The 24,984-nt window shown below is 43.1% G+C and overlaps 1 protein-coding gene across 1 annotated transcript in view; it reads left to right on the top strand.

The window, feature by feature from the left end:
- The window catches only part of syne2b (spectrin repeat containing, nuclear envelope 2b), a 157,292-nt gene that overhangs the window by 125,534 nt on the left and 6,774 nt on the right, over positions 1-24,984 (top strand). The window contains exons 111-119 of the mRNA XM_086183457.1: positions 606-764; positions 2,447-2,613; positions 14,850-15,012; positions 19,606-19,793; positions 19,876-20,026; positions 21,358-21,540; positions 23,530-23,667; positions 24,158-24,352; positions 24,477-24,783. Of these exons, the coding sequence (XP_086039583.1) occupies positions 606-764; positions 2,447-2,613; positions 14,850-15,012; positions 19,606-19,793; positions 19,876-20,026; positions 21,358-21,540; positions 23,530-23,667; positions 24,158-24,352; positions 24,477-24,783 (1,651 nt within the window). The remainder of the gene's footprint in view (positions 1-605; positions 765-2,446; positions 2,614-14,849; positions 15,013-19,605; positions 19,794-19,875; positions 20,027-21,357; positions 21,541-23,529; positions 23,668-24,157; positions 24,353-24,476; positions 24,784-24,984) is intronic.

Here is a 24,984-nt window from a genome sequence, read left to right as displayed (position 1 = left end):
TTACAGAGATAATAGCGACACGGGGAGCTGTCAGATATTGACCAAATAAGTTCTAAATTATTGGGTATCTTGCATCCCTGCTGTTTTGTTTGAGAAGTGCAGCATCATGTACACCAACACCATCAGTTTAAGATGCTCAGTTTGGCGAGCTAATTGCTAGCCTTAGGCTGTGGTTTATTGAATAATGGAAGACCATAAATGCTTTTAAAAACCTGGTTGTTTTTATTGGATTTGTTCAATTCCAGGCCTCCCATTTGTGTTACTGTGAGTGGTGTTGCTGGATTTCATTAGTACACTTCACATAGATTATTAGATTAGAATAATGTAGGTCAGACAGAGGGCTGTTTTTATTCTGAAGTACCAGTCTGCGATTGAAAGAAGAAGAAGAAAAAGATTTTTGAGGCTGTGGTGAACTGTCACTGTCCCCATCGAACATCACTGAATATCTTACCTATTTACTGACTGGCCGCGAAAAAAACAATCTAATTCAGCACAAATAAGATCAAACTGCCTGCTACTCCAGCTGCATATGCATCACTAATAATGTGAGATGGATCAGGCATCTTAAAGGGATCTGTCTCACTTCCTCTCTCTCTCTGCGTCAGGTGTCTCTGCGTAAACAGGAGATCGCCGACCGCCTAAACGCGTGGATCATCTTCAACGAGAAGAACAAGGAGCTGTGTGACTGGCTGACGCAGATGGAGAACAAGGTGGCGCACAACTCCGACCTCAACATCGAGGAGATGGTGGAGAAACTGAAGAAGGTGAGAGGCTGCTGCAGTTAGACACGCCCCCTTCAACACTGTCATGATAATAGATAGATAATAGGTCTGAGATGTGCTGGTCTGAATGGTTAAGAGGTGAGGGGGTGTGGGGCATGCTGGTCTGAATGATCAAGGTATGAGGGGGTGTGGGATGTCTTACACAGGCAACCAGACCAGTTCCAGTCTTTGTGGTTGAGGGACACACAGGTCTGGGCAGTAAAAGCACGTGCCTGTCTGGACGGTGCCAGTCTGAGTGACAAAGGGGCGCTTGGGTCTGGATTGCAGAGGTCTGTGATGGGCTGGTCTGGGCAGTTCAGGGAGGCTCTGGGCTTTTTAGAAATCTGTGAATCTCCTCCCAATTGTAAAAGAGGCGACAGCTGTTTCAAGCCCAGCAGGACCATGTGGGTTTGTTTTGTGTGGAACTCATGGCCCCCTTCATTTGTCATGGTGTGTGTGTATGGGTGGGGGGTGACCACAAGAGGAGGAGCTAACCGAAAGCTATTGCTGCTACTGAAACCCAAAGTTAGAACCCTGGCGGGAGTTTTAATCCCTTTTCAAGCCTGGGAGCTTTAAATTCAGTGTTTTGCTGTGAGTCATGGCAGGAGCTGGTTCTGCGTTAGTTAATCAAGTCAAGTCTATTTAAATCCCTCAATACTCTTTTTAGGCTGAAACTGGATGTAAACGGATGCATTTCTTTGTTTCGAAACTGGTCTGATTTTTCATATATAAGAAGAGGATGTAAGTTCATAAAAATCTTTATCAGTGGCCTTGAAAAGTTATGTAAATTTATTTTTCCAAAACCCTATGCCTTTAGTTTAAGTAGGTGGTAAGACAGGAAGCCAGAGTCAAAGGCCTTTTTTTACGCAGAGGTTATCACAATGTCTCTGTAAAAATGGCTTGTTTACACAGAACCAGCCAAAGTCTGCATATTGCCACCCGACCTCTGGACTTTCCACAACAGAGGCTGTTAAGTGTTACCTCAACCGCCTCTGTGTTGTGAGTGAGCTTTTCTGCTGCCCCTCTAATTTGTCTCATCGTACTTTATCCAGGCGGCGAGGCGGAACAGAGGCATAATATTCCCACCTTAAAAGAGGCTAAAAGCAGCATTGAAACACAAGTCAATTTTCAAAATAAAATATACCCTAACTAAGTAATTAGAATACGATTGTGATAACCACCGTGGACGACCAGAGGTTCATTTTACACATTGAAAAACAAAATAATAAAGGGACTGGACTGTAGTAACTTTTTATGTGGACTACAGAGAAACAAAGTAACAAGAAACCAAAATTAATACAAACAAAAAAACAAACCATGTAACATTAAAGCATAATCCAAAATAGAAGCACAAAAGTCAAAGAAACACAATCAGTTCAGCAATTCTTGGCAAACAAAATGCTTCACTCCCAGTGGGATGTACAGCTGCTGGAGGACGGAGGGAAAACATGTTGGTTGGTTCCCAGCCGCGGGGTTATGAAAAGTTACTGTTTATATGGAACAAATAGATGAATGTTGTTACATAACTGCATTGTACAGGGTTTCATTCCTGGTTTTCATTTGTGAAAGCATTTATTCTGTTTATTTAACCAGTTTTTAGTCTTAGACGAGTGTCACACATCATTGTAAAAGCTCAAGAAATATGTTGGAGAGGATGTTGACGACATGATTGTTGTCACCGTCAGGACTGCATGGAGGAGATCAACCTGTTCAGTGAGAATAAAACCCACCTGAAGCAGCTGGGAGAACAACTCATCACTGCCAGCAACAAAACCAAGGAGACGGAGATCAACGACAAGCTGAAGGACATCAATGACCGCTGGCAGCATCTGTTCGACCACATCGAGGCCAGGTAGGAAACCCAGAACGCAGAAGGAAAGAAAACTGAACACCAGCTCCCACGGTTTATAAACTGTCAACAGCCACATTTGTGTAAAAATGTACATCTGATTGCTGCCTGGTGAATGCAGAAACTATTTCAAATCGTATCTGTCTGCCTCTCTTTAAAAATGATTATTTCTGCATGTCGCTTCTGTTTGATCTATGAAAAGTGAATCTTGTGTTTACACCACAGATGCAGCTTTATTTACTAGTCGCAGGTTTTTGCTCTGAGAACGTGAGCAGGCAGAGCCCAGCTGTTACTCCTCTGTGGCCGCAGATTAAAGTCTGAAAAGCTCCGAGCTGATAAAGGATGGAGTGATATTATTATTAATCCGTCAATGTAAATCTGACCCCAGCTCACAGAGTAGTATTTATCCACAGGCAGATTCTCAGCCGTCCACCCAACAGCTTTCTGCCACTTTATCATTGATCTCTAGTGAGCAGTGTTGGGCAGTGTGAGTCTGAGACTGTGAACAAGCATCCGCTCGACCACTGGGGTGATATGAAGTGAAATGGAAGAAGAGTCACACCTGCAAATGCCTGAACAAGCTCTGCACACTGAGGGCGTGTCAGTTGTGACTGCAGTCACTCCTGAATCTTCTTACAGGGAGTTTCTAGGAAACAATTCAAATAGAACAAAGCAGAAAGTAACTGTTTCTTCATATGTCAAGTTAAACTAGAGAGTAATCAGAGAGCACATACCCTCATGAAGGAGAACAATACAGCTCATATAGCTCTATCCTTCTATTGGTCTAGAATAGTCCTAAGGATCCAGGATCAGATCTCTTTCAGAGGCTCATCACTTAGTCATCCACATTTTATCAAAATCCATCCATACATGTCTGAGATATCCTGCTAACAAACAGGCAACAACAATCGAAGAAAATCGAATCATTATATTTTTTACATAATCTTGCTATAATGCAGACATCCATCCATCCATCCATCCATCCATCCATCCATTTTCTTCAGCTTATGGGGGGGGGGGGGGGGCAGCTTTTGGGCAAGAGGCAGGGTTCACCCTGGACAGGTCACCAGTCCATCACAGGACCAACACATAGAGACAGACAACCATTCACACTCACAGTCACACCTACAGTCAATTTAGAGTATCAATCAGCCTCGTCCTCTCTTGATGTCTTTGGACTGTGGGAGGAAGCTGGAGTACCAGAGAAAACCCTCGCAGGAACAGGGAGAACATGCTTCTTGCATTTTCTTGCTTCTTGCTAACATTGCACCACCATGCTGCCCTCATTATACAGACAGGCAGCTCCAAAACTTGACCTCCATGGTGGAGTAGCATTTCTATAATGCAGCGATGATGGAAGAGTAGTGAAATAAAAAACAAGTTGCAAGACCAGAATATTCCATGTGACAGTGGGGGTTATTAAAAGCAAAAGAAGGGGTCAGTAAGAAGCGTACATACACAGCAAAGAGTTCAAACCAGAGACAGAGTGGCGTTAGCTTACGTTAGATACTGATTTTATATCAGAAATGATAACCAATTACCTATACATGCAGCTGATATACTGAGTTATTGTGCTGGACAGAAAATAGACTCTGTGTTTATTATGCACCAATTTTGTACTGATATGACTGTAAAGGTAGAAGTCTAATTTCTTAAACAAATACATTTTAAATGAAGACCAAATTAAAATAGTAAAATAAACAAGGTGGAAGCACGGCAGCACCTCATATTTTAAAACGTCTTTGCTGATACATTATATCTGTTACAGGCCCTTGATGGGCCAATATGTTGACTGACTGGAGTCAGGACCTGGTTTTTTGACTGCTGACTCCATCAGAACAGCGAACTCTACTCAAATGCCCGTCAACCTCAAATCCCATAAGTACAGTATACGTGGGGCCCAGCCATCGCCCCCGCTTGCCTCCTTAGACAAATGTTGCATGGCCGGGCTTGTGTTTCCTACTTCCTGTGATCACGACTTCTGTGGCTACCAGGCCTCTGGCAAACAGAAGAAGTTGTTGTCAACAATTTGATTCATGACCCATCTGATTATTCTTCTTACGAGGACAATTTTCTTCTTCCTTAATTTTTTGAGTTCATTAGAGCTTCTACAATTTCAGGGCTTTTCTTTTCTTCCACGGTTTTTCTGCCAACATGTATATTTTTGTGGTTTTTACCGGGAAAGAAAAAATGACCTGTTTGAATCAGGGTTATATTTGTACTGTCAGGTCTTGAGCTGCAGATTTTTGGCTTCACCACCAAGCCAATAATCTTTTACCTGCAGGCTACGTTGGTTTGTTCTGATTTGGATAATTATGGTTTCTCACTGCTGTCGAGGCCTTCCTCGAAGACAAAGTTGCGTGCATTAACAGAGGCCTCCGACCTTCTCCATGTCCTTTACTAACTTTGCTTTCCCGCAGTCAAACAGGACACTAATAATGACCAGCTGTGTCATGCCGTTGCAGCAGCTCGGATGCAAAGTAGCAGAGTGCACAACCATTACTGGAGCATGTCTGGAAAACAACAGGACCGCCCGTTTAACCTGATGATTCAATTCCTGCTCCTGATAATTGCTTGTTTGGTGACTGTGAAAGCACTCATCAGATTGCAGGTTCATGAAGTCCACATCAGAAAGAGTCTGCTTGTTGCCTCAGCTTGTTGCTGCAGACTGCTTTAACGTCTGTGGGGGATGAAGTGACCAATCCTCCATGAGAATAGCTGACTTAAACCTGCCATATGGTTGCTGGTCAGTGGCCCAGGCTCCTCAGACAGATTCTCTCACACAAGGAGACAAATTAAGTGCTAGAGGCCTTAGCTGATATCAGGTTTAACCAACAGCCATATTTTTTAGTCTCAAGTGACCAGACCAGAAAGTAGCACTGATTTTGTGTTTGGAAAATTAAAATTAGTTAAAAAAGAAAAAGACTACAGCTGTTAGCCATAAATGAATGAACTAGCCAACTTTTGTTTGCAACTATTCATCCAGTCTTCTTAGCACTTGGCCCATATACTCCTGGGGTTCTTGGTGTCATAGCAGTGTGGCAGGAAATCCAATTTCAGCGTGACACTGTAACTGCTATAAAACAGCAGCAGAAGAATGCAACACCAGGAATCACTGGAGGGTGGTGTTTGCTCATTTGACAACAGTGTGTCTTTGCGGGTATGGAATGCATTCTGGTCGCTGCGTTAGCACCTCCCTGGGTCAGTCGGCACTGAAGGGATGAAGAACTTGACAGATAGCGGGATCTTCATCCCTAAAGAAGAAGGAGGTTGTGATTTTATCTGGAGAAACCAGGACAGTGATGGAAAGTTGGGCAGAAAAGGGGGGGAAGGCTTTTAAAACAAAACAAAAGCGAGCTTTGGCGTGGAATCTGGTTCGACAGTTGGATCTGCACCATCATTCTGATGATGATCTACACATGAAGTCAGCTGATAAGTGAATACCGTCAGTTTCAGCTCTCGATTCTAATTTTCTAATATTCCATCTTGATTCTCTGTCAGAATATAAATGTTTATTAGATAATTGTAACTTAAAAACTGTGTAACTTCTCCCATTGTCCCGCAACTGTTTACTTCACAGCCTCCAGTAAAGCAACAAGCGAGAGAGCGATACTACAGACGTGTAGCCAGTCTGTTGTCACAGACCTGCCCTCCCTTTCCAACAACAGAGGGGGGGCAGGAGTGGAGGGGGACAAGAGTAGATCTGCCCTTCCCTCTCAGCTACCCCCACCCCTCATCCTCCCGTCCCCCTCACAGACTGACCAGCAGAACGAGGCTAAGCCTGTTAATGAGCTGCTGCTGAGGCACGAGCCTCTTGACTGTGCTGGAATTTAATTTTTGTTACTGCTCAGACATGGAAAATATTAATTCCTGGTTGACCTTGAAATTTTATGTCAGGAATCATCCCGATTAACAGATTTCATGATATCAATACCCCATTTAATAATACAAATGGTTATTTTTTTTGTGATAGCAAATTAATCTTTTGCACTTCCGGTTACTAGAGCAACCAACTGTTCCCATTATCATAAGGATTTTAACACTGTTCTGAATCAGTGCTCAACTATTCAACACAGTCATCTCAGGAACACAGTGACTGCAGAGGGTTCCTGCTGTGTGTGGTGAACTTTGCAGGAGAATTGGCACAATATTCGCTCACTGGTTTGACGTCTTCCACCAGATTTCACTCCTTATCCTGAGCCTCAGTGGTGTCAGAGAGTGATTTGGGGTGACACGAGGACCCAATTTTATCCTGAACATAACAACAATACAACCTGAGCTGATGACCCCATCATTTTACCTGAACATATGTGGCAATTATCACACAAACATGACGTTTAGATCCTGAGCCTGATTGCAGGATTTGAGGCTCAGCGTGGTCTGTGTCAGACTGTGGTGAGGGGCTGGAAACCACTAAGCAGATAAAGGAGGGTGACTGTCTGCTCATACTGGTCACAAGCTGCTTAAAACCTTTTCACCACTCCCATCACAGCAAGTCCACAACCAGACTTCAGACGCTCAATTGTCAGAGAGACCAGACACGTCTTCACACTTGAAGCGCTTTTTGATTTTGTTGTATTTCAGATCAAACTTTTAAACCCTTGTGATCCATCTTTTGAAATATTGCAGTGTGCAAGTAGAAGTCTTTGCTTTATTTGCTTTTTTTTTTTACAAATATTGTCCTGATTGGGGAAAAAAAATCTAAGTGTGTGTTGGTGGGTAAAAAGTAGACATTGAGCTAAAAGTAGCTTTGTGCTTCGGGCCTAATTTACCCTCCCAGTAATCTAATCTAGTCACGCATGCTGGCAGAGCGCAACCCCCCACCCCTCAGCCTCGTGAGCCATTAATACACCTCACTAGGAGAAGCTGATTAGAATTAAGGTGCTGATTACAACTGAGTTTTCTCAACAAACCTTCCCCACCAATAATATCACAGTATTCTGGATGTTGACATAGAAGTAGCAGTAGCACCAATGGCTAGTAGATGCTGGCTCAATCAAACCAGCTCAAGTAGCTTCACTTGAGGTACATCATGATTACTGGGCAGAATTAAACATGCGTGAAAGTATTTTTTGGCCATTTGAGGGCAGCAGAAACAAGTTGCATTGACATATCCATCCATTGTCTTCCGCTTATTTCTGTAAAGGGTCGCGAGGGGCTGGAGCCTATCCCAGCGGTTATGGGCGAGAGGCGAGGTTCACCCTGGACAGGTCGCCAGTCCATCACACGACCAACACATAGAGACAAACAACCATTTAGTCTCACATTCACACCTACAGTCAATTTAGAGTATCAGTCAGCCTCGTCCCCAATTGCATGTCTTTGGACTGTGGGAGGAAGCTGGAGTACCAGAGAGAACCCACACAGGCACAGGGAGAACATGCAGACTCCACACAGAAAGATCCCATGCTGGAGCCGGGACTCAAACCCGGAACCTTCTTGATGTGAGAGGACAGAGCTGACCACTGCACCACCGCGCCGCATTGACATATCATCACCTTTAAAGTTGATATGCCAAAATAGATATCAAGCAATTAATTTGCTATTTTTGCTGAATGCAAGTCCAACATTCACTCTGTTGTAATTCTGCATTTTCACCGTTCACCTGTGAAAATGTTAAACTACCATTCTGAACAGACCCCACATCAATCAGAGCGTTCCCCATCTTGTTGTGGTTTGTGGTGGAAGTTGATCTGAAATGGCTGATGGCTAACAACAGCAACAAAACAACAGCAAAACTGCCCTGGTATGTTCAGTCCGACAAACTGCTTGTAGATCGCAGTGCCATTTTGTGAGGCAGAAAACACTTTGGGTGAAAATATTTTTTCAAGGTAGGGTTACATGGCGATATCTCCACTCTATCAGCATCGACAGATATTGTCTTTTTCAGAAATATATCGGTTTCAGCCTGATAAACAATATTGTATTGGTCCAAATTTTTTGACATTTCGAGTATTTCTAACATAAAACACTACATAAATAGTACATAAATATCATGAATCAGACAAATCAGGTAGAAATTATTGACATACTGGATAGCATCTAAAAAAACAGATATTTTGCATCCCTGTTAAGAAGCTTTTTGAGAGCATTAACAGGCGATCTCACCAGCGCTCCACCCTGAGAGGGTCATTTGTTTTTGTGGGGGGGGGCAAAGAATAGGCCAAGTTCAGATGATGTCAGTGTTCATGAGGCAGGACCTTGAAGGGCCTCAGAGGTGATGCCATTGTTGTATTTTGAAATAGTTTCTAAATTCAGTGGAAAGGGGAGTGTGAAGAGGGAGGATAGGATGATGTCAGATCTATGGCTGGTGTTGGTTAATAGCCTGGTGGCGGAATTGTGGTGCTGGCTGGCTCATTGTGGAAAAAGGACGTTACAGTAGACCAGACATAAGTAGATGAGGGTATCAATAAAAAGTTTCAGGTCTCAAGCATAGATTCAACTGTAAAAATCTAGAGTACCTGTCTGTTCCTGTCTCTGCCCTCAGTCCTTGGTCTCCCTTTGACTGTGGAGTCTTACGAAGAGCAGAAGTTCATAGCAGTACATTGAGTCAGCGCTCCTGCTGGTTGTTTGGTTGAGTCCTCCAGCATCGTGTCACATGTTTGGATAAGAGCTGATGGTGTTCAGGAGGAGCTGAATCAGTGATGACCGCAGTGCCCCGCTGCCTTTTGTCTGTGTCCTGCCTCACTAAATTCTGGCAGATGACTGCTGAGGTTTGACTTGCCCAGGGATTAGACACGTTGACACTGGCCCACTGCTTGCCTTTGTCCCCCAAAACAAACCGGGTGCTTCGTCACCCAGCAGCTGCTGCCTGCTGACACAAGCCTTTGTGCGGACGGGCCCTCAGCCTCGGAGGCCGCCGGAGGCTGACATGCTCTCTCCTCATTGTCTGGATAAGATGCACACAAGGCAGATGTTTGTCTTAACAAACAATCCCCGTGGATCTCCTCACACCTGGGACATGTGCTGCCTTTATTGCCCTTAATTGAGGGTTTTTTTGTTTCTAAAGTTTCAAGTGACGCTTTTACTCTTTCGTTACAGTCATGTTTTGTGGTTTATAGCTGACACATAAAAAAAAGACTTTTCAACTCTCAAGTGCTCATAGATCTGTTCATGGTGATGCCAAGCTTTTCTTGATGCTGGCTGACTCCGTTGCCAAAGTGACGAGGGGTGTTTGGACAAAGAGTTGCACGATTTTCGCTGTCTTTGTGTTTATATCCAAGTGTGTGGGTTGAGTTATTGTGTACTTTGTTTGATATTCCCTTTCAGATGACTTGGATAAATGTTTTTCTGTGTATCAGACATCAATGAAGGAGTTCTTGGTGCTTAGCATTTGAGCTGGATTGTGATTTCTGGAGTGTGGATGTGTCATCTTTTTCTTACACTAAAATTCAAATATAAGACAGATGTTTTGATCTTCCCCCTCCGTACCAAACCATATTTCATTTAATGCTTGAGTGTCGGGTGTTGTGGTTGAATTCTTAGTGCATCTGTGAGCCCCTGTCAGACTGGAACCTTTAAACATTCTGGTAACTGCAGATGTGGTTCATCTGTCTGAATGACCAGGAAGCACATGGAAGTAGAGCAGAATAACGTGCCTGTCACACTGTCCTTGACCACCAAAATATTTTACTTCATTCTTCAGACCCAGGGGGCTCTTGTGACAGATTACACCTGTAATCTTTAATCTGGATTTATTTCAATATTATTTTGTCTTAAGTGTTCCAACTTGTTCTAGCTGCTGCAGCATTGTACTGGTTCTAAAGTGCGGTGCGACCGGCCTGGTTGTATATGATACTGCACTTTTGTTGTTTGTTTCAAGCTCCATTTCTCATACATGCTTGTAAATACTCATACATACAGAGACACCTAGGCATGCACACGATAAACCATCTGCAATTTTGATGAGTGATTGTTGAAGTAGCAATTAAAAATGGAAATTAACGACATTGCTGTTTATTCTCCTGAACCCCAAAACCTTCCTGGCAAATGTGTAAAAGTTGAATATAAAACTACATTTATCACAGCCACAAAATGTAAAAATGCATCATAAAATCTCACTGACTGCTGGCACAGTCAGTGGCTTTGAAAAAAATAATTCTTTTTACTGTCGCATTTATACTTCATGAGAACCAGAAGCTGTAAAAATACACTTTTTTGGGAGATTTTCCATTTTCTTTCTTCATCCCTCCTTTCTTGCTTATGTAGTTGTCTTATCTTAAACTGATATTACACAATTATCTTAAACTGATATTTTAGCACTTGATTCTATATTTAAAATTCAGTTTGAAAAATATAATTTCCATCACCCAGTTCCTGTAAAAAAAAAACCTTCCTCCTCAGTGCACATCTGAAGCCAGCTCGACCAAAATTAAGTGAAAAATTGGTGAAGAAAAACCTGTAAAAATTTGAAATGTGCCACTATGTATTTTTCCCATCATTGATGCCACTCAATGGCACTTGAAAAATGTATGAAGACAGAGAATGTGGAGCTCTGGGTGTCTGCAGATGCAACTATGAATCCAGACATTACTAGAATACCTGACACGTCTGAATTGTTAGTTGCAGCAGGGTTGCCCCTGACTATCCTTAAGTGAACCTGCAGCTGTATCCAGCTGTGTGGTGGAGCTAGAAGAGGATTGGGGGGGGGGGGGGGGCAGAGTTGGAGAAAAAAAGGGGGGCAGTGTTTGCAAGCAGATGAGCAGTCGCCATGGAGTAGCCTCCTCACCAGCCTGTAAGTACTTCGCGCCCTGATGCAGAGCACTCATCACGCCTGGCACACCCAGCCGGCGTGGAGCTGTTGAGGTGGAGGAGCAGTAGATGGCTTGTTTTGTTGTGATAACGAGATGAAGGAGGAGAGACGGGGAGCAGGAGTGGGGAAGGGGGATGGGTTGGGCTTTTGTCGGTACAGGCTTGTAGGCAGGCAGACGCTAGCCAAGGCATTCACAGCTAATTCAATAGAGCTGCAGTGTGTGTCGGTATTTATGCAGGCAGTAGGTGTGTGTGTGTGTGTGTGTGTGTGTGTGTGTGATTATTTTCCACGTGGATGCAGTGAGCCTTTACATGTTCATCCATGATGGCTGCAGCATGTCGCTCTCCGCTCCTCCATCTACTGCCACATCATCACACTGAGCTCACACCTGCATGCATACATGCAAACACACACCAGCATGTGCATCAGTAACACACACCTACTAGTGCAACATCGACATCAAAGATGGCTCCTGAATATGCAAAGCATCAATTTGCAAAAATGGCCAGAGAGGGAAGGACGTGCCTCTCCGATGTTGGCTGTGCTTTTTAGCTAACACAGACCTGACACTTCTAGCACAGCAGCAGTTCGGAATCATTCTGTTATAATTAGAACCCACACCTGATTTACCCAGCTTCTTCAATCTGAATAGTTAATTCAGGCATAACATTTTTAGAATCATTTAAATATTGAGGGGTTTAAATAAGACCAATGAAAGTGCTAGTTTATGCCCCCTTTTTCGGCCATATTTTACCGACAGAGAGCAGGCTCTTGAACCAGTTTTGATCAGGGTCCTTGAACCTTTGTGGCATCTAGAAAACCGGCTTGTTCCCATCATTTTTGAGCTGAAACTACAACTGCTTCAAACAAGTATTTTAGTGATTGGGTTTTCAAATGAAAATTTCTTTGATAATTTGGATAAAAAGTAATGTAATTAAATTAATTTTTTATCTGAGTTTTTAACATCAGTCTTTGTCGTATGGGAACTTATTTAACCGTATCACTGTAGCTACTCGCGTTGATTGAATGCAGAAGTACAAGTTGGCTTCACGGAGCATCTAGATCTTTTTTACTTCCATTTGGCTTCCTCTACATCTGTCCTCCTTACATCTTACTGTCTTATAGAAATATTTTTTGCAGTTATGCTGTGATGCTTTCATGTGGCCTAAAGCCAAGTTAGTACAGGAACTGTCGGCAGCAGCTCTCTCTGCTCTGTCAGTCTGTCAGTAGTCGTCCTGGTCAATGCTGTGGGATTTGGACAAAGTGTTTTCATCCATGACTAGCTATTACTTAAGTGTAGCTAGTTGCCCTTGTACCACAAAGGTCATCTACTGTATAAAAGAATTGCTTCAAGTGTGGTTGACTGAGATTTGAAATTTACAAACACATCCATTGGTCCAAAAATGTCATTTTTGATGTCTCCAATCATTTAGAAATTTTCCAAATTGCCAGTTTTATATAAGGGTTCCACCTTTTACATGCTGTTTGTAGACCTCCATAAACATCAGACTTCAAAATTGGGAGTGATGTCACAAGGACATATGACAAGTTGCCTGGCATTGGAAGAAGTAAAAACAAGCCCATGTTGACATCACGTTCTCAATAGCAGTTGATAACAGTCCAGCGGGTATTTAGCACACACAAACGTTGCAGCATGTCTGTCTACAGGTGGAAGATAAACAGCACCGCCTGCTCAACTGATTTACTTCGACCCAACCAAGAAAGAAGTGCTTAAGTGGTATATTATCATCATGTTAAGTTTAGTCCAGTAGGAAGTCAAATTCTAGTTGAAATGTCCAACTGGCAACCAGAAATTTTGGCTGTCTTGTTTAACATGAATGCTCCATTGTGACCAGGGTTTGTAACTTAAATCAGTATTAGCTTTAAAGTCCTTGCTGGGTCACCGTGCCTCTCCAAAAACACAAGGCATGCTGGGCTGACAAAACACTCACAAAAAGTGCAAATTGCTTCAAAATTTTCTGGAATTATGTTAAAAAAAAAGTCCTTCACTGCTCAAAGTTGCTGTCATCCAAGGAAACCACAGGAGTTTCACGACAAGAATATTCAACACAACTAAATGTTTGCTGAAGGGCGACGGCAGACTCTCACCCTGGACTCTTGAGACATCAGTGTGTGCGGAAGGGGTCAGACACTCAAAGGTGGATGCTGCTGAAATGCTCTCACCGCCTGCAGCCGCAGCACTGACCCTCTGCTTTGTGTTGGATTGTGAGGGAGAATGAGCTGATGTAGGTCAGTGACCTGAGAGCTGAACTGGAATGCAGCCTCGCTCCCACACAACAGCCACTTCCATGTAGGTCAGCCTGCAGCTCGGCCACAGTGGCTCCTCCTGTGTCATACGTGAGAATAACAGTGATCATCGCTGGTGGGGAGCTTAACTGGCGCGAACAAAGTCTGAATACAAGTGGTCGGCCATGTTCAGCATGTGTGTGAAGTGAAGTGAGGTTGTGTTCAAGCTGCTTCTCTCGGGTTTTTACATAAAACCAACAGTTTGCAGTGTTTTGAAATAAAAATGTCTGTACAGCTCACACAGTGAAGTCCCCATAGATATATTTTTATCATCTTCTGTTAGATTATTTGAATTGAGTAACATATCTTAAATACTTTATTACTGCAGTATGGTCTTACATTATCATTGTAACACCAAATTAATATAGCATTTGTACCTCAAGTTTACTGAGCCCAGGTTTCACTCTGCGTGTTAGCAAACTATCAGCAGAAGAGTGCAGGAATGAGTCCTAAATCCTGGCAAGCAATTAACATTGTCGAACGTAAAGTTCCCTCATCTCCAAATCAATGAGCTTTTGGTTAAATGCCTGAAATATGACATAGGATTAATTGATTTTTTTTTTTAACTTAAAAATGATGCATTTTAACAGGTGGGTAAAGAAACTACAGATTGTTTAGGAGTTTAAATGCTCCAAACAGGAGAGCAAAGCTTTGTGGTGATGTCTTTGCTGTACCTGCTTGATAGCCTAACATTAGCTTTCCACAATCGTATTTACTCTGCAAGATGATAAAACCTGTTTATTTGTCAAGATGTTCCTGCCGAACAAAACATGTAAGTCTCATAAACATTTCACACCAAAGACTTTATTTTCTTTAATAATCCAAACTCCATTGGAAGAATCCCACTGGCTTTTGTTTGTTGTTCTCCTTGTTTCTAACTTCAGGGTTGGATAATGACGGAGGCAAACAATTGGTGCAACCAAGGACTGAAACGCTGTGTGCTTTAGGTTGAAAAAAGAAATAACCAAGTGTATCCATTAAAAAAGTCAAAACCTGATGAATAATCATGTGCCTCAACAACCTGTGGCCATTAAAAGTACTAAGACACCAGGATGAATTTTGTGTGATATTTTAGCAAATGTGGCTGAGTGATTGTGAGCGGATACTAAAATAATTTCTTTCACTGTTTAACTTCAGAATAATAATTTGATGAGAAAACCTTTTTTTTTTTTGTCTGCAGGGTGAGGAAGCTGAAGGAGACGTTGGTGACGGTGCAGCAGCTCGATAAGAACATGAGCAACCTGCGGACGTGGCTGTCCCGGATCGAGGCGGAGCTGACCAAGCCCTTGATCTACAGCGTCTGCCACAGCGATGAGATCCAGAGGAAGCTGGCTGAGCAGCAGGTGAGCGAAGGCAGCTTCTCCCTCAGTCACAGAGTCATGATGCAAATGTGAAGGCAAATGTTCAACAATAGCAGGTGACCTTGTGATTTTTACCCCATTGTAGAACAGTAAAATAGTGATCAGATACAGTAAATCAACTCACATCATCATCAGCATTTTGAAACAAAAACAATTCAAAATGGGAAAAGTTCTCTCTCAGGGTGATGGCCGTGTCATCATTTTGATTTTCTTTCCTTTGATTCACTCATGTCAGTTTCATTGGTAAGTAGAATTGATTTGTCAGAGAAAAAGTTCTCAAATGAGAATTTGTAGTAAGAAAGGACGATAACAACTTTCGAACTGCTATTAAGTAAGAAAAAAACCTCAAAAGCTGTTAAAAATGGAGACTCTACTCTGAGGGGAGACACCTGGAGGGAGTTTTAGGTCAGGAAGCACCTTCCATTCACCTGTCTATTTTTGAGCCCTTTGTGCTGCGGACACCCTGTGATTGTCTGCAACATAATAACAGAAGAGTCATGTGGACTGTATAGTAAAATCTCAGCAAGTCGCAATAAGAGGAGGAAGTTGCCACGCTGGACTGAGAGACTGTAAATGCGCTGAGTGCCGGGCCTCAGAGGGCGGTCCCATGTGCTCATACGCTGAAATGGCCTTCAGGTTGTTAGTCCATTTGTTGAATGTGTAACGTTTTGAAAGTAGATTGGCAAGAGTTCCCGGTTTAAGAGGAAGCTTCTGACAGACCAAAAAAGGAGATTTTATTGAAGTGATTATCTGATATCTTGATCGGATTTGAGCTGATCAAATACTGCCTGCTGCGGTTGGATCATACTGCAACTCCAGAAGTAACGACACAATCAAATATTTCACCTCTCTATCAATAGTCTTTTGTATCAAATTATATTTTCTCAACTTCCAAAGTGCAGAGAGCTGCAAAAAGCACTAGGGATGGACTGGTTAACTTGAAGGCAACATCGATAGCTGATACTGAATTAGAAACTGAATTACTGAACTAGACTGACGCTAATGTGACTGATAGTCGCCTGCTAATTGCTAATTTACCTCCCCTCAATGCACTTGTAAAAGTCTTTACAGCAGAAGAAAATGTGCTCTGGAAAGCCGCAGATTGGATTTAAATTGTGTGAATCAGGACTGGGAAACGTCTAAAGAAAGATGGTTCATGTCAGTCGAGCTGAAGTCCAGATAGAGAGAAATGACAGACAGGCAGGAAATAAAGGAGAAAGGAAACCTGAGCGAATTGTTGTGAGGGATGAAGAGAAAGAGAGCAGAGGCGGCAGCGGCTGTAAAGGCACTGGACTTTTCCTGTACTTCAAAAAAGGCTGCAGGTCTCTCCATTAGTGGATGAGGGACGGCTGAAATGACTCATGCGTGGATGGGCTCTTTAAGCTTTTACACGTCGTCATGGCAACCTAGAAAGTGGTAACTTTGAACAAACAAGTGGCGATGAATGTGTTGTCAGGTCTCATAAAGGGAGAGTGTAGCTTTTTTCTTGCAAATGGCTTATGACAGATGTGTTTGAGAAGATGAAGTTTTATTTTTTTTGTGATGCAGTTGTTAGTTTGTCTGGTTTTATGGTCACGGTGCAGGTTTTTTTCTGCAGAGAGTTGTTCTGCATTTCATTTTGGATTTCAATATGTGTAAATTTGACATTTGTTTTCTTTACCTGCATGGGATTAGTAAGTGATAAAGTAATGAATTCCTTTCTGACAGAATAGTTTGGTTTTCAGATAAGGAAATGTAATAAGTTGGAGTGAGCATAAATGTGGCTGTGTACTTTACTTACAACTCTAAGGTCCTGGAAAAGCTTGAAAATGCACCTTGAAAGTGCTTGAATTTGACTTGCAAAAGGTTTTCTGAACCGTGTTCTAGGCACAGCCGGGTCGTAATGAAGACTTGATAAATACAAAATATTACCTAGCTGATTCTCATGGAAATGCCATGAGCCGTTTTGGTGCAGATTCATGTGAAGAAGCAGAGCAAAGGTTTAGATTTTCAAAGGAATTATTGGTTGGAGCTTTTTGGCAATAAAAAATACAACATTTTTTTACAGTGATAACACCTCTTAATGTATTTGTGCAAGTCCACATGTTATATATCTACAACAGTAGATGGTGATGTGGCTTTCAGTCTGTCAGTAAAAACCAGTGAAGAAGAGAAGGAGGGGTGTATTATAGGCTGCTAGACAAACCAGACATTTCCGCATAAAGAAGACAGCTGGCCTGTTATCGTCCTTTAAGAGGGAGGATGACAAGTAATCTTAGCTTCCAAACTGACGAGAGATGGTACTTGGGTGTGTGCGTTTGTGTGTGTGTGTGTGTGTGTGTGTGTGTGTGTGTGTGTGTGTTTGTGTGTGTGTATGTGTATGTGTTAAGTATAATATGTTTTTACCAGCAGCTCAACACAAGCTAGGTTAAGCTGCGCTCGAAAGTGTTGAAGACATAACCTTTTATTTGTGGCACCACCAACAGCACAAGCTAGTCTAAGTTAGCTAACGGCTCCACTTGTACCGAGCAGCTGCAACCTCTTTTTGGTGACTTAACTGCTGACTGTGTTAGTAGTTGAAGACTTAACTTTAGAGCTGCACGACAGTGCAGTGGTCAGCACTGTCGCCTCACAGCAAGAAGGTTCCGGGTTCGAGTCCTGGCTCAGGTACGGGATCTTTCTGTGTGGAGTCTGCATGTTCTCCCTGTTCCTGTGTGGGTTCTCTCTGGTACTCCAGCTTCTTCCCACAGTCCAAAGACATCAAGAGGGGACGAGCCTGACTGATACTCTAAATTGACTGTAGGTGTGGCTGTGAGTGTGAATGGTTGTTTGTCTCTGTATGTTGGCCCTGTGATGGACTGGCGACCTGTCCAGGGTGAACCCTTCCTCTCGCCCGTTGACGCTGGGATAGGCTCCAGCCCCCCCTGCAGCCCTTAATAGGAATAAGTGGAAGAAAATGGATGGATGGATGGACTTAACTTTAATTTAATACTCGCTTAATCTTCGCTCCCTCATCCAGATGAGCGCTGAAAAGTATATTCAGAGAGTGAGATGTTCATCATCCTGCTTATTCACCAACCCAAAATGTTCGTATTTTACAGTATGATGCGTTCAGGAAGAGCTAAAATAAACAAAAAAATCCATCTGACTCTACCGCTTAAAAAAAAAAGTGGTCTGAGTCTTACCACGAGCCATGTAATGCTGATCACATTAAGCAAAACTGATGAATTAAAATTCAACTAAAAAAAATTAAACAAAAGTGCAGTATCGAGTACTGCAAAGAAAACTAAATGAAACGCACACTCCACAGGTAAGGAGTTTACGAACGCATGCTTCCTTCGTCATTCAGACGGGTCGGTGCTCCTGGGGAAAACTGATCTCAAGCCTGCCTGTAATTTCAGGTTGACCAAACGATGTCGCTGCTTAGCTTTCAAAATATATATGCTCCCAGTTTCAAACTGCCCACTGTGACTGGATTGTAAAAGAAAAAAACCCTTCAAATGAATAAAGTAAATAATGCTTGGCCCAAAACATTAGACTCATGGTCACATGACCTGATTGACCATATAAACGTTAGACTCATGGTCACATGACCTGATTGACCATATAAACGTTAGACTCATGGTCACATGACCTGATTGACCATATAAACGTTAGACACATGGTCACATGACCTGATTGACCATACAAACATCAGGCTTAAAAATGCAGAAATGATCCTTTAAGAATGGAACGGTCAACTTCAACTATGCAAAAAATAAATGATGGCTCTGTGCTCAAGATTCTTTATAGATTACAGATGGTGGTGAACTGCTCCAGACAGATCTCTCTCTCTAAAAAAAAAAAAAAAAAAAAATTCAACCTTTTAAAACTTGTTTGCTTTCCAGTTGAAATCCATCTTTTGAAGTTTGAAAACAGAGGCGTCATTAAAAAAAAACTGCCTCTAACCGTAGCTTTAACTCAGATTGTGGAGACAGTTTAGATGTTGTCATGTGACCTATGTATAAACATTCACTCGTGTGATGAAAAGTTACTGCTCCGTGAAATATTGCCCCTTCCATCGGCTGTCATCATCATTCTTTCCTATTTCTCTGACAGGCTTCTGACTCGTGGTTGATCGTTTGAATCCATTAATGCTATTTTAGTGAAGATCCATATTTAGTTGACATGATGACTACTGAGCTATCTCCATGACAACCGAGCAAGCTCCAGAAAATGCAAATAACTAAATCAAATAATGGCAGGCATTTTTCTGAGAAATGATTGGTAGCGGTGGAAGCTGCAGCACCAAGCCAGTCAGAAATCACTTCTGCACATGTGCAGCAGTGGAGACTCTTGGCTGTACATTGCAGACCCTTCAGAGTCACAGTCTGAATATCTGTAGACGCTGAGCCATCCTCTTTTGCTGTAAATTATCGTCTGTCTGGTGGATTTTGACATGGGTCTCCCTCCACCTCCAAGCAAAAACACTGTCCAATTAATAATCTGCGTGTTCGACTGTAAAGCTCAAGCTTTGAACAGGCAGCAACTAACTGAACACACAAACTAAACTCGTGGGAGAAACTGAACTATTGATTTTCATTGTTTGACCCGCAGGATCTGCAGCGTGACATTGAGCAGCACACTGAGAGTGTAGCGTCGGTGCTGACGCTGTGCGACGTCTTGCTCCATGATGCCGATGCCTGTGGCAGTGACTCGGAGAGCGACTCCATCCAGCAGACCACTCGCAGCCTGGACCGACGCTGGAGGAACATCTGTGCCATGTCCATGGAGAGAAGGATGAGGTGAGCGACTGCTGGAGAGGACAGGTATGAACCCATAGATTGAAGGCGGTGCAGAGCGTCATGAGGGGCGTGTCCTTTTCAGGATCGAGGAGACCTGGCGTCTTTGGTGCAAGTTCCTAGATGACTACTCGCGCTTTGAAGACTGGTTGAGGACAGCTGAGCTAACTGCCGCCAGCCCTGAGTCAGCTGATGTCCTGTACACCAGCGCCAAGGAGGAACTGAAGAAGTTTGAAGTAAGTAGGGGTGCATTATTTTAGACTTATTGCTTAATAAGACTCATTATGACTATACTAGGGATGGCTGACGGTAAATGTGACCACAAGATTATGAATGAATAAGTCACATGTTCTGACCTGGTTGAGAGCGTCAGACACAAGAACTCGATTCTTGTCCACAACAAGTAAGACAACTATAGAACTACAACTCTATTAGCTACTTTTCAACTGTTCTCTTCCTATTAAAATGACATTTTGATGGCAGCACTTGAAATTTCAAATGATGAACAAAATCATAACGTTTATCCTCCTGCGACTGTGAATGCCCGTCACAAATCTAAGGTTATGCAGTTGTTAAATGTAAGAACTGTGGTCTTTTTCCCATTTTTTTTCATGGTTACAGCCTCGCTTTTTCATTATCTCTTAAATTAAACATTGTTGTGTCAAGATAAAGAGATCGTCAACCCGATATTGGAGAAGGCAAGCTCTGTTATATTAAGATTACAACATAATCATCCCCTTATTGCAAAAAAAAAAAAAATTGTTATCATGATAAAGACATCAGTTTAAAACAAGCTTTGCTATCTTGAGATTGAAAATAAATAACCTTTACTGCTGGAGGATTAATGTAATTGCCGAAGTAAAACAATTTGTCATGACGAGAGTTATTGCCTTACTAAAATAAAGAGATGATTAGCTCGTTACCAGGAAAAAACTAGCTCCAGGTAACAAAATGTTTCATTTGAGATCTCAGAATTACAACATTCATCATGTAATTCTAAAGCTGCTCTCAGTTTATGCAGTTTTGCCGACAATAAGGATGAAAACTGGAAAATGGATAAATAGGTTTAAATGTATGATTGAGTCCAGGAACCTGAGTTCAGCTTCAGGTGTTGGGCTGTGTGTGCTGACACACAAAGGTAAGCTTTGATGTGTTGGTCTGGATTAGACGTGCAGATTAGCGTTTGATAATCTGGACCCTGATGATCATCTCCCCTGTGTGGATGGAGTTGCTTACTAAACACGTTTCATCCTATGGAAGAGCAGCGACCTATATACTGGTGGCCCAGCATGGATGATGGAAGCTGGGGGATTGTCATCACTACAGGAGCAAATCTGAAGAGATGCTGGTTCAAATCCACAATCTTGACTGAAAAAGGTTGTTAATCCTCCAAGCAGCTGGTGCTGGAGCTCTGCTATGCTTCCACATGTCAACTGATCACATGAATATCTCCCTACGTAGTGGCACAAGTTTCACAAAAATCATTCACGTAGTAACAAAACCCAGGTGAAAACCTCCAACAATCTGTTCAGGTATTTGACTCATCTCCCCGCTGTCCTCTCCACAGGCGTTCCAGCGGCAGGTTCATGAGCGTCTGACTCAGCTGGAGCTTGTCAACAAACAGTACCGCCGTCTCGCTCGGGAGAACCGCACCGATGCTGCCAGCAGGCTCAGAGTCATGGTGAACGAGGGGAACCAGCGGTGGGACAGTTTGCAGAGGCGGGTGGCCGCAGTCCTCCGCAGACTCAAGGTGAGACAGAAAGCCAAGTGGTGACGGTTGATTACTTTATTGTTCCTGCAACACAGTTATTCCCCTTGAATCATGTCAGGCAACAGTTCCAGAGACACGGGGTGGTTTTTCTCCTGCCTAATGATGTGACACAGAACCCTCAAAGAATTCATACATGGAAACGGGACGAAGGCTGGAGCTCTTAAATTTACCAGAGCAGTTTTCTATAGAGACAAACTCGTGCCTGTGAATTGAATGGACTGGGCTTCTGAAGTGTCTGCATTCTTTCTAATGGCCAGCAGGGAGCAACTGCAGAGGTTGCAAAAAGAAATCCCAAGGAGAGAAAATGACCTAAATCACTCCCGTTTATTACCTCAGTAAACATTTTCTCATGTCAGTGCAGTCTCTTTCTCTACTTTCAATGCGTGACGATGTTCATTTCAAGATAATGTATACATTGGGGTAAACTTACGAGACCTTGTGATTGTCAGTTGCTGGGCTGACTGTGTCTCAGTCCATCATCCCTTCTGAATATGGCCAATGGCTGGCATCCCACTTCATGTCTGTTGCGGTCCTGTTTTTGTCTTGATTCCTAGCTGTGTGGTAGCGTGAGTTGATGTACATAGCTTTGCAACAGCTTCAGTCATATAAATTGTGACCTGATAAAAAATTTAACACCGCAAACCCTAAGTAAGCAAACCGCCCCTCCCGTGCTTCACACTGTTGTCCGGGCTGTTGCAAAACCTTTTCAACGCTGCTCAAAAGCAGCTCCATAAGAATGTAAAGGTTTGACCTCTAACAGCTCCTTCAGGTACGAGCACTTGTTTTAAACTTCCCACATTTCATAGCAAGAGCGGTTCTTTTAATGAAAATAGAAATTAAAAAGACAAAGCTTCAGGGATCAAATATCACCGCGTATCCAACCTTCCCAGCTCATCTCTGCTTGTATCTCCCTGCTCGCCCTAAGCCGTCTGGATTTAGGTCACCTCTCAGACGGTGACGAGGCACGAGGCATCACGTTGGCAGGAAGCTGTATTCATGGTGGCATGTGGCGGCAAGCAGATGGAGGATGTTTATGTAGCTCTATAAAGGTGCAGTGTAGTTGAAGAACCCTCGGTGACCAATGACCTGCTCACCGATGTGTATCAGCTGTATGTCATCAGGGGAGTAAGCAGCCAGCCCGGTGAAGAGTGTTTAATACCCGTGTGTAAACATCCAGTCACCAGAGATGAAGGAACACGCACATGTCCTGCTATTGATAATGTGTTCACCAACAATACTGTAAAAATACACAGGAGTCTTTGTGTTGCCATTCAAATCTGGTCACCCTATGAAATAAATTCTTATGAAATGTCTTCTGTTTTTCCACCTTTTCACAGAACGATTACCCAAAATGTGTATTTTGCATTTCAAGTACCCCAAATAGATATCCTGAACTGCATCCCTTCTTTGTGCCTTCAGAATGCAGGGAGAGGCAGCCACGTATAATTTGCTTGAAGCTAATCAGGACTGAATTCCAGCAGCTACTACAACAAAACAACAGCAAAACTTCCCAAAAACATCTATTTACAAACTTTCAAGTGCATCACGTGGTGTAATCCATGTGTTCCTTATCCAGATGTATGCTAATCCAAAAACAATTTGATCTGAGATACACAAACTATAACTCTTTTATAGTTTTGCTGTCTTTTTTAGTTGCTGTAGCTGTTAGTACACACCTATCTCTGTTAGCCTCAAGCTAAATATTCATGGCTGGCTCTGCGCTCTGGAGTCACAAAGAAGTAAAGCAGGAGGGGAAAATGCGAGGCCAAGATGCATATTTTTGAGTACTTGAAGGCAAAAAACACTTTTTGGGTGAAGTGTAACTTTAACGCGCAGACACGACTGAAACAACCCTCAGACAGAAAGAAAGGAGAGCTCAAAAGATCCTTCTGATATCCTGTGATAGGAATCAGTACAGTGTCCTGATTTCACAAATAATCCCAGCATCCTCTGCTCTGTGCCCTGCAGCACTTCACCTCTCAGAGAGAAGACTTTGAGGGAACTCGTGAGGGGATCCTGGTCTGGCTGACGGAGATGGACCTCCAGCTCACCAACGTGGAGCACTTCTCTGAGAGTGACATTGAAGACAAGATGAGGCAGCTGAACGTAAGTCCTCTCCCGCTGAATGTCACAATCTGATTATTGTAATAGTGGTCCTGATGTACAAACCATCCCTTCAGATTCACATTCAGAAAACTTTTCTCATTCCCATGGGGGGGCAATTAAGGGAGCAGAGAGCGCTACAGTTGGTTACACAACAACAACACAACAACATACGTAAAGTAAGGAAGTGCAAGGAAGTCTACACCTCCCAGGTTTAGCAGCTGTGCCTTTGTAAAGTGCATGATAGAGGTAGTAGTGCACAATACATAAGTAGTATAATTACATTAATGAATGAGAAGTACTTTATTGTGGTATGTACAGGATGAATCGTAGCATGAATAGAATATAAATATAGTTGCAGCATGTACAGGAAGTACAGGCGTACACTTGGTGTGTGACAAGTGGCAATCTTGTGGGTGGTACTAGGGGTCAGAGTGCAGGGGGTTCAAAGAAGAGTTCTCAGCTGTTTACTCCTCACTGTGGCTGTCTGCAGGGTTTCCAGCAGGAGATCACGCTCAACACCAACAAGATAGATGCCCTGATTGTGTTCGGGGAAAACTTGATCCAGAAGAGCGCTCCTCTGGATGCCGTGCTGATTGAGGATGAACTGGAGGAGCTCCACTCCTACTGCCAGGAGGTGTTCGGCAGGGTGGCCCGATTCCACCACCGCCTGGTCAACAGACGCCCGGTCAGTCATGCCTTTACACCGTGAAGGCTCACTGGCTTGCTCAGGATTACAGTCTGGATTTATTGCTTTGTATCCTCTGAATGGGATTATTTTCTGCTCCTAAATTTATTCCTCATCCATTCAGGTGCTGGAGGAGGAGAGGGAGCCGTCAGACTGTGACATGGGCCTGGACAACACACCAGAGCTCACCAGCGGGACGTCCTGGAGGGAGACCTTTAAGAAGGAGGGGGAGGAAATCCCAGCATCAGGTGGCGTTACAGCTGGACGGCAGGCCATGTGCCACCTGCTGGCACCACCTCTGGAGCGATCTGGAAGAGAGACCCCTGTCAGCGTGGACTCCATCCCGCTGGAGTGGGACCACACGGTTGACGTGGGGGGATCATCATCACACGAGGATGATGAGGACGCCACCTTCTTCAGCGCTCTATCAGGTAACAGGGTTGTATTCTGTCAATCAAAGCAGAGGCTTCCTACTTCTTATGTTCCAATGTTACATCTGAGAAAATGCTCTTGTCACTGCAGCCCACATTGTTTTGTGTCCACCAGATAGTTACTGGGGGTAGATTATGAAGACCAGTGCAGTGCCTTTTGTTTGAGGGGCAGGGCCATGGGATGACATCAAAAAAACAATC

The sequence above is a fragment of the Aulostomus chinensis genome, chromosome 17 (assembly GCF_037954235.1).
Source record: "Aulostomus chinensis isolate RoL2024-O1b breed Wild chromosome 17, RoL_Achi_v1.0, whole genome shotgun sequence".
Lineage (NCBI taxonomy): Eukaryota > Metazoa > Chordata > Actinopteri > Syngnathiformes > Aulostomidae > Aulostomus > Aulostomus chinensis.
This window is presented reverse-complemented; position numbering and strand designations above follow the sequence as displayed.